The sequence below is a fragment of the Ciconia boyciana genome, chromosome 2, assembly GCF_034638445.1.
Source record: "Ciconia boyciana chromosome 2, ASM3463844v1, whole genome shotgun sequence".
NCBI classification, from domain to species: Eukaryota; Metazoa; Chordata; class Aves; order Ciconiiformes; family Ciconiidae; genus Ciconia; species Ciconia boyciana.
Genome location: NC_132935.1, coordinates 165876426 through 165889386, shown reverse-complemented (window position 1 = coordinate 165889386; position 12961 = coordinate 165876426). Strand labels below are relative to the sequence as shown.

Genomic DNA, 12961 nt, shown 5'->3' with positions numbered 1-12961 from the left:
CAGCCCTTCTCCCATTCATTGCTTCCACCAATTAAAGCTTTGTGTCAGTGAAGATGAAGCCTTACGTTTGTGTACTGCTCTGACTTTTGCTGTGTCATGTAATGCAAATGGCTGAAGTTGGAGAGGTGGCATGTGTGCAAAGTGCAGGCATGTCAGTAGGCAGTGGCAACTTGATAATCTGCTTTTCGGTAGGGGAAATACAGGAGGTTATACTGTAATCTGTGTAAATGGATGTGCAGAGAGCGTAGGAAAGGATTTCAGAATTGGCATGTTATACTTTGAGCTCTCTTGGGAACACGCTTTTATCACACCTGGTTTTGGACAGCAGCGTGTGGCAGGAGCCAGCCTTGCCTTTGACAGAAACTATGAGTCTGAAGATGGAGTGGAGCCCTTAAATGGATGCAGTCCCAGGGACTTGAGGATTGTTTGTTCTTCCATGTGATGGGGATGGATGTTCAGTTCTGTGGCAGATGTGTGCTGTTGAGCAGGATCATGGTGTGAGCTTATGTCCTGGTGCAATGGATGTGGTCCTGTGTGATGTATCTATCTGTGGGACAGGATAAAGCTGAAGAGAGGAGTCTTGTCAGGCAATATGCCCCTGCCTGCATGATCTTAGGTGCAGCTTGGCGCAGCTGGCTTACCCATTCCGGGACTCCGTGTTACCTGTGGTCAGCAGCTCTTGTATCTGCTGAGTTATTCTGTCATGTGGGATCTCACAGCAATAAAGCAACATTGTCATTGTTCTCCGAATATGTAAGACGTAGGTGGTACTGGAGGAGCTGTGGGCGGTGTGATGTGGAAAGATGGTGGGAGGAGCAATGAGAGGTAGCTAGAAATGAGTTTCATGCATAATAAGTACAGCTTTGACAGACCTGGTAATTACTGCCTTTTTCTTTCTTTTTTTTTCTTTTTAATTGCTTTTAAATAGGCTAAGTCTGTCCTTAAGAACCTAAATTTCTGCTTGCACGGCAATGCTGCATACTTCAGAGAAGAGAACTTGTATACTGATCACAAGGACATGGTCAAACAAAGTGCCACCCCTGGTTATTACAAGTCACAGGTGAGTTCAAAAAGTGAATTTGTTTAGGTAAAGAGAAACAAATACTTGTATGATATGTTGGTTTTTCTAACTAAATACATTGAATAACCACATAACAAAAAAACCCCAACACCTGAAGGGAATGCTACATTACACATGGAGCAGCTTTCACTATTTGTGTCGGTACAGGAGAGGAATCCTCTCTTCATGGAGGTCAGCTGTTCCTCAGTCAGTCTGGCTTTGAGTGCGTCTTGTCAAGGGCATTCGTGAGACTTACCACAAACTCTTCTGAAGAACAACTGCTGGAAGTTACCATGGACAAAAAAAAATCTTTGACTGTATGAAATGAATGTATTTAGATGATAGCATTTAAAACAAACAAAAGAAATGTCCCAGTAGCCCATGAGTGTTCTTAATGGTAATTGGGCTGTAGAACCCATATATTGAACAAGCATCTCATAAACGTACTACTTCTTCTCCCCTCCTGCCCCACCTTAAGTGATGCTTTTTTTATATGATTTTGACCCAACTGTCTGAGAGGTCTGACAGACTTGATTCCTTTTTCTCAGAAAAAGAGTTTCTTAATTCTTTGACTGCTGAAAAGGAACATTTCCCTTTGCTGCTACAACAAGGCTTTTCGATGACATGAAATTGGGGTTTAGAAGGAAGTCTCCAGTAATTTGCCATTTTTATGGTTTTGTCCCTGATATTAAGAGAGATCTGAATAACTGACCTATTTTCTTCCCTGGTTTTAGTTTTTTACATATCCCTGTCACCTGTTTACTTCTGCTGGTTAGTTTCCCAGGTAACCCAAGAAGGCAATTTATAGAATTCTGATTTTTTTTTTTCTTTTTTACCCACTAGTTTCAGAGAATTAATAGTTGTGCATTCTGAATGGGTTAACCAGTTTCAGTGTGTTATAGCTTAAGATGGTGGAAGGTAGGAGTTACTAGAAGTCTCAAGTAAAAAATCCAAAACAATGCTTTTTCTTATGTTTGCTTTATCTTGCCAAGAAAAACAAGAAATAAACAGGAAATATTTATCCTGCCAAGAAATCAGAGAAGAATACACTCAGTATAGAAGTAATAATACTGTGCAGTGCTGTCATTTACTGTCATTGATAGATGTTTATAAAAAGCATCTGCGAGCCATGCTCTGTAGCAGTGACTTCCTGCAGTTTTAGGATAACTGGCTGTAAAAGGGCTTTTTCCTAATTTAGCTCAAATGCTTTTTGGAAAATCAAAAAGTTTCTGTCAGATGGGACTTTATGTATATGTCAATAAAAGTAATTTCTTCTAATTATATGATGAAGCAAATATTTAGCTCTGATGACATTATTTTTTTAGCTTATAATATATCCTTTCAGAGAATTGTTAGTCTGATATAAGTTGTAGACTGTTCTCACCTCCAAACGAGGAGAGTGAAGCCCTGTTGAATTTTTTAGTCTGTGTCCTCTAACGCTGTAGTTCAGCAAGGTGCCCCAGGTATACATAACATCACTGCAAGCGTTTCATACAGTTGGCATAATGTAGTGGTCTCTATGAACATCCCTAAAACCTTCCACTCTGCTTGAGGGGCCTTCACTGCTCTGTCAGCAGCTATTACCATCTCGGAGTAGATGGTTACAGTCTTGAACTGTTTCCAGTACTTAGCTGAACAGCAGAGGAAACAAAACATTTTCAGTAATGAGAAATAAATATTTGAGTCGTCTGCTGTATTCACAGTGCTGTTAAATCTTCAGACAGAGGATTTTCAGAAGATCATAGATCTCTGTCTCCTAGCTGTCCATCTCAACCAGGGGTGATGAGGCAGAAACCTCCCTTTGTGGAAAATTTGTCTGTATCTGTGTCTGAAGGTACAGTGAGGGGGCACACGGGCACTTCTGTGCGTCTTCTGTCCTGCTCATCCTTGGCCGTGCTCAGGACCTGACTGCACAAGGTCCTGAGCAACCTGCTCTGAGCAGGGGCCTTGACTGCAAAGGTCCCTTCCAACCTCAGCTGTTCCGAGATCTCTGCTGTGCAGGATCTGCTGTTCGCAGTACAACTTACTGATGATCAAGTCCTTTATCAAGATCTATAGATTTCATCTGCCTCTACATGCCTGGCAGCTCTGCTAGCTTGGCATGTGATTGGGGAATGGGAGGATAGCAGGAAGAGGAGTGAGGGAGTAACAGCCTTCCTCAAGGTCTTTGCCCTTGCTGCTGGAGCAGTGAAACCGCGTGTGTAGTAACAGCAAATCTTTAGCAAGCAGCCTGGATGAAGCAGAAGCACAAAGGAGCAAGGTAGCAAAACATGAGTTGGTGTGTAGAGGAGCAAAGGACTCATGTCACAGGTACCATAACAATATCAGTGCCTAATAGCTTTGATACTATTTAATTTCATATATATATAGTTGAAATGTTAACATTATACTGATGAAGTTCTGCTTATTTATTTCTCCTCAACTAAAATAAACTTTGGAAGAGCTTCTAAGTACAAAGAACTGCATGATGCTTTTGGAAATAGTGAATGTTTTTGGTAAATGCTTCAGTTTGCTTACTCCTTAGTTGTGATGAGCTTCTTGCAGAAGTGAAGTCCTCTGTGTGCATCTGAAGATAAGATGTGACTTAAGCGTTAGATGTCTTGGAAAAAAGCATGTTCAGTTTTGGATGCAGGGAGAGAGTTTAGCACATGCACATTTCCATTTTACAGAAAAGAACAGAAGCTGTGTCTTGTTATGCTTTGAAAGAAAAAATCTATCAAGATAACGTATCTAGGTTTTAGATGTTGTAAGTTTTTTGTTGTTATTTTGAGAGGTAATTTAGTGAAAGCAGCGGATTTCCCATGATTTGCAGGGTGGAAAGAATGAAGTAAAAGCCCTACTGAAGACTGTAGGAATTTTAATTTGATTTTTTTTTGAGACAGTATTTCATTCATTGATTTTTAAGGTTGGAATTCTGAGCGAAACACGTCTGTGCTCTGCAGGCAATCCTTTGTTTGCAAAGCCAGTTATGGAGGTTATCACTCTTCATCTGAAATTCAGTGAGGAATTTTGAAACTAAAGCAAACTGTAGGAGACAACACACTGCTTTATCCCTTTTTCTTTTTTTACTGTAACTTGTTAATAGTTCATATGTAAAGCACAGACGAGCGTGTCTCAGTTATTTTGAAATTTTGTTTAACTAGGTAGAATGACTGTCTGAAGTGTTTTGGAAGTGCTGAGTGATGAGGCTGTATCTAGGGGACATGAAGTACCTCCTCTACTGATCTTTAGTCACATTGTCCTGCACAACTCATGTTAACAGTGACTAATGGCTCTGAAAATAAAAGATAAATCCATTAGTTACAGATCCTATTTTTAATCTATGCAAAAATATTTTATACTCTAGCCAAGGAGCATAATTAATCTCAGTGTGTTGCTTCCTAGTAGACTAAATAAGATGAGGGCCCAAGCATTGGCATGTGTGTGTTGATACTGCTAAATTGTTGCTAAAATTTTGGCCTTGGTCAGCTATTGCTTTCCTAAATGATACTTGCATGTGGTTCAGGAGTCATTTGTAGCAGATAGTTTGGATACCACCACCCTCCTCCTCCGCAGGGTAAGGGTTTACCTGTTTCACACGAGCACTGTCATGCCATTTAGTCTCTGGGCCAGGAAGCTGTTCTTGTCTCTTTTTATTTACTGACATAGATATTGACAGTGTGTTTGTATGGAATGTTACAGGATACATGTCTAACCTCTACAGGGTGATACTACCTCTATTTCTGTTATTTAACAGGGATTTGTTTGGATGTGTAAGACAAGTTTATTGCAACTGATAAGCTCTCAGTGTAAACTTTTTTTTTATTCAAAAAATTCACTATGCCCTACAGCATTAAAGGGTTGTTCTGTCCTGCTTGTGGTAGGAGCATGCTTGGCTGGGTAATATTTCTTTACTACCTTTGCAGACAAGACCCAGGAAGGAAGAGTCTGTGACAGCTTTGGCTAAACCAAATTCTGGCCGAAGGTTTGTAATAAAGCAAGATTTTACTGTTCTACTTTTGAGAAAAGAGGGAAGAGAAAAAAAATTAAATTAACTTAGTATTTTCTCTTTTAAAAGGATGGGGCATGAGAGAGTGAAATGATCAATGTTGAAGTTTTGTTCTTTTAGTTTATTTAGATATAAATAACTTTTTAAAAGCTCTAGCTATAAAAAACTTACAAAGTGGCTCTAGACAGACTGAATGCTTAAGGCTGTATTCAGACAATGTAAATTTCCCTGAACCCCCCCATTTTCTATTGGCTTGTTCAGGGCTTCAGAGGTGTTTCTCCAATAGTTAGCACCAGTCTCACAGAGTTGGCAATGTGGTTCCGAGTGACAATGCAATTTTTATCTCAGAAGCAATAAAATGGGAGTTTAGTAGATCAGTTTAAATGTTTTTAAGTATGAGGACCCAGTCATCACTGTAGCACCATTTGTTCCTTTCATGTTGGGTTTTTTAGCCTTTTCAGGAATTTGTTTGATCCAAAGCTAGTTTGATCATCCTGATGAAAGGGCTTTTTTTTTTTTAGCTGGCTAAAAATTAGAATCTGATTTTTTTTGTACCTATTCCAGCTGTATTTACAACGAACAATGTGACAGAAGTTTATTTTATCCTCGTACTCCTAAAAAAAGGTCTTGCTGTCCATCCTCAGCAGCCAGGTATCCAGAGTTCAGCATAGCTTTTAAATGTTAGGCTCTTAGATTAAGCTAACTCCACTTTTTTCTGCAGTATGTTCAGAACTTCCTGCTGCCAGGTTGTACACACAGGACATCGGCCAGCAGCAGTTCTACAAATTCCTGTTCGTTAACCTCCTTGCACTGCATCCTTCTGTGTCTCTGTCTGTAATGAGAGACTTGGAAAGACGGGCAAACCTGCTTAGCAGGAGGGGTTTGGTAGAGGAGTGACATGCACAACATCACCTTTTTTTAACCTGTTGCTTGTGTGGAAAACCTTTATGACTAACACATCCAAGTGAGTCTGGGGATTGTCAGACAACCTTCAGGTTGTCTCATGGCCTCAGAAATGGTCTTAGTTATGTATATTGGAACTTCCAATCGTTTAATCTGCACTTTCTTTCTATTCTCCCAGGCGTTGCTGTCCATGTATTAATAGGCAGTGTGGTGGCAACTTAATGAGCTCTTTGGGGGCTGAAGGTGAAACATATTAGTATTCGTAAGGAAGCAATTCCTTTTTCAACCCCCCACCCCCCAAAAAAAACCTTTATTTTTCGAGTTGGCCTACTGACCATTTTTTTTGCCAAGAACACAAAACAAATTCAGAAATTGTTTCAGGAAGATGGGTTGAATTACTCAAAGAAATTGAAAGGCAGCATCTTCAATGAAATATGTCTTGAAATAGGAAATCCCCTCAATAGATTCTTTTAGACTGACATAGTGGTGTTTTTCTTTGTGCTTATAAAAACATCAGTTCACGAAGAAATGCTTTTACAATTGGGTGGGAACAGATGCTGCTAAATGTTCTCCTTAGGACAATTTTGTTAGTTATTGGCCTCCTCAGGAAGGTGTAAAGCAGAGGGCTGGATGCTACAGTCAGCTCCATTCTGCATCTGATCCCACGGCCTCTTGCAGCTACTGATACATCTGGGGCTTTGGGGGGGTTGGATATTTTTGTTGTTGTTGGGGGCTTTTTGGTTTTTTGTTTTTGTGTTGGGTGTTTTTTTTTTTTTGTTTGGGGTGGTTTGGTTTTTTTTTTGAGTCTCCCAAATGTTCTTTTCAGAACCACAAGTACTCCATCTTGACTGGATGTCTTTACTTAGTAGAATTAAAGGACAGCTAGTTCAGTCCTCTATCATAAAAGGTTGTTTGTTTTGGTTTTTTTGTTGTTGTCTTTTTTTTTTTTTTCCAAGAAAGCTTGAGGTTTTACTCCTAGAGTCAAAGCCTGCAAAAGTTAATCAACAAGGATCGAGAGTACTGGTGGTCAAGTTGGATGTTAATCAGCAGTGTGGGCTTGCAGCAGAGAAGGCCACCCCGTGCCGGCCTGTCTCGGCAAGAGCGTAGCCCATGGTGTAAGCGCTGTTATGATCCTCTCTGTTCTGCCCTTGTAAGGCCACAGCTGGATACTGTGTCCAGTTTGGGGCTCCCCAGTGCAAGAAGGGTACTGGAGTGAGTCCTACAGAGGCTTCCAAAATGGTCGTGGGCTGGAGAAGGGGATGTCTGAGGAGAGGCTGAGAGCATTGGGTCTGATCAGCCTGGAGAAGAGAAAGGGAAGATCTTACAGGCATGGGCATGTGCAGCTGCCTTCTAGGAGGTTATAGAGAAGATAGTCCAGACTATTTCCAATACTTTTTTTTTTTTTAAACCAGGACATCAGTTAGATATTAGAAAAACTTGCCCAGAGAGGAAGTGGTGGGATCTCAAAACTCAACTGGGCAATTTTCTGAGTAGCCTGATCTAACTGGGTCTGCTCTGAGCAGGGAGTTAGGCTAGACGACTCCAGAGATCCCTTCCAACTCAAAGTAGGTTTCTGATATTTTGCTTAAACCTTTGTCAAGCATAGGTTCTGTCGTGGCAATTCCTAGTTGAGATACCTCACAAAGTACAGTTCCCCGTGTTACTTAGATGTCCTATTATTTATGCTTTACATGGTAATTCAGTCATTTATCTCTAATAGTCTTTTCTGGACCAGTACTTAAAGACAGATTGTTTTTTCTTATGCACCTTTTGCTCTGTGAAGTTTACAAATGTCCTTCCTTGCTTACATTGGGCTCTTTGCTGGAATATTTTGTGTTTTCAGGGATATAGCAGGGATAATTGCTCTTCCCTTTGTTTTCTCAGAAGGGATGTGTATGCCTGTGACATGTGCATTTCCAGTCATGTAGGCTAGAAGATTCTGAGCTTGTGAACTTGACACGCAAACACCTACAATGTGAAATCTGTAGAGAATTCCTATTATTGTATAGTAAGTAATTTTTATTATTTACTTATTTATTTTTAGAAGATGCATAAATTTGTCAGATTTAGACTATTCTAAGGCAGGGGAGGGAACAAGTTTTTGACTGTATCCTTTTGTCATAGCTATGCTTAATTTTCCTGAAAAATTACTTAGCTCGAGATATAAAAGGAAGGGTTTGCTTTGTTGCCTTTACTGCTCATTTACATAAACATCTAATGTTAAAAATGTTTCTTTCTCTTTTCAACATAGGTAAATAGCAAGAAACAAAAAATGGACACTCAATTATTTTCCCCATTATTAGGAGCAATTACTAGTACACCACCTCCGCTAGAATCTTCCCGTCTGTATAGTGACTGGTCAGCATGTGGAGAGGATATTGGCTCAAAAACTCCTTTTCAAGACTGCACAAAGCAACGGTATGAGCATTCTTGGTATAACCTTATGGTGGTGTTCTGGAACACTGAAATTGTTATGGAGCAGAATAAATGGGATTCTGGATCTTTTTAGGAAGAGTTTATGGGATAACTAAAACTCAATACATTTTATTTGCTGTATAATAGTTATTATAGAGGTCATGAAAAAAGGTAGGGGGTCTGTGTGTGTATAGATGTGTGTGTTTACATGTAAAAACTTCTTAAAATTTGGAAAGAATAGTACATTTAGGAAATGAAATGGGAAACTGCCATATGTAATTGAAAACTCCTTAAGGAAAAAAACCACTCTCTTTCCATGCCTCCCATCCCTCAGTACCATAGCTCATAATGATCCTGCTTGGTAATGTAGGGTATTTCCTGGAAGATGAACAATGCAAGAGAGTGTTAGACACAGGTCAAGTGCAAGTGGTACCTCTGCTGTTGAAAGCATAAATACATGTACAGCTACTCTTGAAAATATGCCAGCCTACTGTTTTGTTGTGCCCTTGATATAATGCACTCAATTTTGATTTTTATATAAAAAATTTTTTGCAGTTTTTGGATGCTGAATGAATGCAAAGGGTCTTTGTTACTTGAATCATGAAATATTTTTATTCCCTGGAGAAATCCACTCTGCCCAAGTCTTGACTATTAGAGGCACTTCTGATCATCCAGTCTTAATAATGCAGTAAAATTATTAAAGGTACAGAGAAGGGCAATGAGGCTGGACAGGGGTTTGAAAGCTTCCATGTCAGTGGAGAGTAAATAAAACTACTCTTTGGTTTTGATAAGTCAGCTCTGCAGAGGAATGATTTCTATAAAACCATGAATGATATGAGGATTGCGAGGAACAGGGAATGATTATTTCACAGTCTAGAAACGGGGAGATAGCCACTGAAATAATTGGTTCTCTCCTTCGTATTAATAATTTTATAGCTTGTGTACAGCAATTGAAATAGTATCGTTTCTATTCCAGCCTTAGAAATACGTAAACAATGATTTCATATTAGGCTTCCCACTCTCTTCTTTCCATCTTAATGCTAAGTGTTGGCAACATAATACTGCCTTTTTTGGGGGATGGTTGGTACAGACTGGCACAGCAGCTTTTGACACCAATGGTGATGCTGTTAGCATCTCTAATATCAGTCTCATTGCATTTTTTATCACTTACCTAATAAGAAAGAGGAAGTTTGAGGTGGGGAGAAATGGTAGTTCACTGGTTCACAGGGTGCTGAAAGGTAACAGTTAAGGAAGATACATGCATTGCAAAGAAGCTAAATACCATTATCTTTTTTTTTTTTTGCTAGTCTTCCCTGGAAAGTACAGAGGTGTTTAATATTTTTTAAAATAAAAGATCATATAGCTTTAGTATTAGCTGTAAGTGCTAAGTTTAACCTTTGAGTGGCAATCCACTAACTAAAATATACAATCTCTTCTTAAAAGCAGCCTTCAGGTTATTGCAAGGTAGCTTTAAAAAAAAAAAAAGTGATTCAGAGAATTCAACAACTAAATGGTACTTGTTTGTTAATGATAATCCATGTGTACACCCATTCTGAGACTGTAGATATACACTAGTCCTTAAGGTTAAAAAAGGGGTTTTTTTCTTGTTATATTTTAGGGTACTTGGTGCCTAGCTGTGTTAGGTGCGGTACACCTGTGTCATTTTAGTTCCTCTAAGGTGCTCGGTGAGAGCAACTAATCCATCATTGGAGATTTCTTTGCAGTGTAACTTTGCTCATGCTTTCGTCCTTTTAATTCTCCATTTTCTGGCCATTGAAATTATTCCACAATAAATTCTAGGAGCCCCAGTGCCTCAAACCTATACATAGGCCTTTTGTTAGCCCTGTATTCTGGTGCCACAAACTTCTCTTGAGGAATGTCCATTTGAAAATCCATCCTTGTTCAGCACTAGGTTGGATGAAGCCACTGGTACCTCTAAAGAATTCAGGCCTATTCTCAAATACAGTATCTCTCCAAAGGAAGGCAATAGTTCCATCTAATTTCTGTCCCAAAAGGCTATGGACATGTCCCCAGCTTCAGTTCTAGAGTTAGTCACAACAGCCGGAACAGCACACAGATGTGGCAAAGGTACTGTTGCAGTTTGCCTGTTGCTCTTTCATGTTCTGCAACCCTCCTTCTCCTACCAGTATGGTGAAAGTTTTGCCAAGGAGCTGTAGGTCTTGGTATTTCTGTCCTGTTTCTTGTTCTTTCTCTGTCTGCAGGAGCAGGCTTGCTCACTGCCACAAACTCGGTGTCAGGCTGGATGTTCCTATTCTATTTGGTATAGTCGCAAGCAATTTGATATGGTTTTGCCTTTCCTGTGTGCTGTTTTTTTTTCATGAATTCTTTTTATGTTGCTCTGCCTTGGTAGGCAGTAAGTTGGATTGTAGCACTGGGAGGTAAACATTTGATTCCTTGATGCTGCAGAATCGAAGGATTTTGCAGCAAGTGTTTTCTGGTACCAAACCAGAAAGGATAATAGCTGCCTACCTTGGACTTGAGAAAGCTGAATGCCTGTTATTGCTGGGATTTTTGTTTTTAACTTCGGTTGTCCTGTTGTTGATAGCAGATACGTTATTTGGAGACCAGTAGACAAGAACGTAGTTGACTTCTTTTCCATGTGTGTTAGTGTGTTTCATAGGAAGTATCTTCCTTTCAGGGTGGATCAGGATTTTACAATGCAAGATGCTTTCCTGACACATTACACTACCAAAGATTTTCAGATTGCTGGTAGTGAACAGTACTGGCTTGAGACACAAGGAGCGAGGGGTTCTAGTCCCTTGTTTGAGCAAGTGACTGCATTAAGAAATAGAATTTGTCAAGGATTGAGGTTCTCCTGCCTCAAATTGCATTGTAGTGCTTCTGGTGTATGTACCAGAAGGAACAGCTAAATATTTCATCTCGCTTCGTCTAGTCTGTAAAGTTTGTTTGGGCAATTTTAGACTCGCTGCTGTCCTGTGCTTGTTCTTTCCTAGGATTTTTTTTTTCTTTTGTCGTCCACCCAGCTTCCTGCTGCCCTGTCTGCAGTTCTAAACTGGCCAGTAATCAGTAATTTTATTTTTCAATGCCACATTGTAAATTGACTCTGATCTCTCCCTTGCTGAAAATCATTGTATAGATGCAAGCTTTCATATGTGATCTCCAGTTGGTTGCAGAAATTGGAAATAAATAGGCCTCCATTTAAAAAAAAAAAAAAAAAATAAAAAAAATTTGCCATCTGACAAAGACACAGAAGAGGTCCAGTTATCAAATATCAGTTACAGTCCTACAGTCATAAAACATTTTCAAGAGTCTTTGCACTTACATATATCCTAAACAAAATCACATAGACCAGATTCCTTACAGAGGAAACTGAATGGTCATGAAGTAAATAATAGAGGTAGGTAGAAGTCAAAATGTGGTGAGGTCGTAAAAGCTAGGAAGACATAAGTGGCTAATTTTCATTGTGGCAAGAGATTAACAAGGTGACAGTCTTAATAGTTTATCCCACGTTTTACAGTCTTTGTTAATCTGCAAAATCGGCATGAGTCGTTACGTGGCAGCATTAGCAGACAATGTAGTTGTTTGGATAGGCTGACAGCAGGGTAGACTGAGAGATCTTCAGGGACACTGAAACGAATCAGCTGAATGAGAATAGGATGATGAGTGAAATTTATTGAAGCAAAACAATGCATGTTAGAGGGAAGGAGGTCTTAACACTGTTATGTTTTAATTAACTTCTGAGTAAGAGTTATGTGTCATTACATACAGCTCTGTAAAGATCTCATTTTGCACTTGAACTGAAAGATAGAAGTTGGGCTTGTATAAGAGTAGTGATGGTTGAATACCTTTGGTATTTATCAGGAATATTTAATAGGCCAGCTCCTTTCTAAGAGGGGATTAAAAAGTGGTTCAACTTAAGTATAACTGAAGTTAATTTTTTTTTTAGATTAATAATTCTTGAATTATGGAAGCAGATAATTAGAATCCTCAAGATTTTGAGAAAATTGATCATATTTACCCTCTAAAAGAGACAGTCAAGATTTGAAGAAATGTCTTTAAAATAGTTATGTTGATTGAAAAGAGAGGAAAATCTGCTCCTGTCTCTTCACATAACAGCTTCAGAAGTCTCTGGTGAAGCAAGAAGTTAGGAAAACTGTTCTACTTCATTTAGGCTGTAGAATTCACAAATGCAGGTAGAGATTTCTATATATGGGTGCTGAGAATACATTAAATTCAGAACACTTAGCAGATGCTGCTAAAATAAATTAAAGGTTTAATACTTTACTTTTCCTTTTGCCTGTTTTGTTAGGAGAAAAATATTTATGCTTTTTTTTTTTTCAGGGCACCAATAAATCTTTCTTATTCTGGCAATGGCCCTGATATGTTTGGACTAGTGTCAAGCATTTTAGAGGAGCCAAGCAAGCCAGAACCAGTTACAGATTGGTAAGTTTGTTCTGAAAGTTCTTATATGTTGCATATATTTTTTTACATCCTTCTGTCACACAGATATGATACACATTTTGAATTATTTCAGAGTTGAGTAACGAAGATCTTATCCCCTTGCAATGTAGAAGTGTTTTTCTTTACTGCAATTGCCAGTAAAGAAAAGGCAA

The 12961-nt window shown here is 39.1% G+C and overlaps 1 protein-coding gene across 4 annotated transcripts in view; it reads left to right on the top strand.

The window, feature by feature from the left end:
* The window catches only part of LOC140648593 (meiosis-specific coiled-coil domain-containing protein MEIOC-like), a 37245-nt gene that overhangs the window by 8809 nt on the left and 15475 nt on the right, over window positions 1-12961 (top strand). For all 4 annotated transcript variants that reach the window (XM_072854864.1, XM_072854861.1, XM_072854862.1 and 1 more), the window contains exons 2-5: window positions 929-1060; window positions 7836-7959; window positions 8203-8369; window positions 12690-12791. In XM_072854864.1, the coding sequence (XP_072710965.1) occupies window positions 8224-8369; window positions 12690-12791 (248 nt within the window). In that variant the 5' untranslated portion in view covers window positions 929-1060; window positions 7836-7959; window positions 8203-8223. The remainder of the gene's footprint in view (window positions 1-928; window positions 1061-7835; window positions 7960-8202; window positions 8370-12689; window positions 12792-12961) is intronic.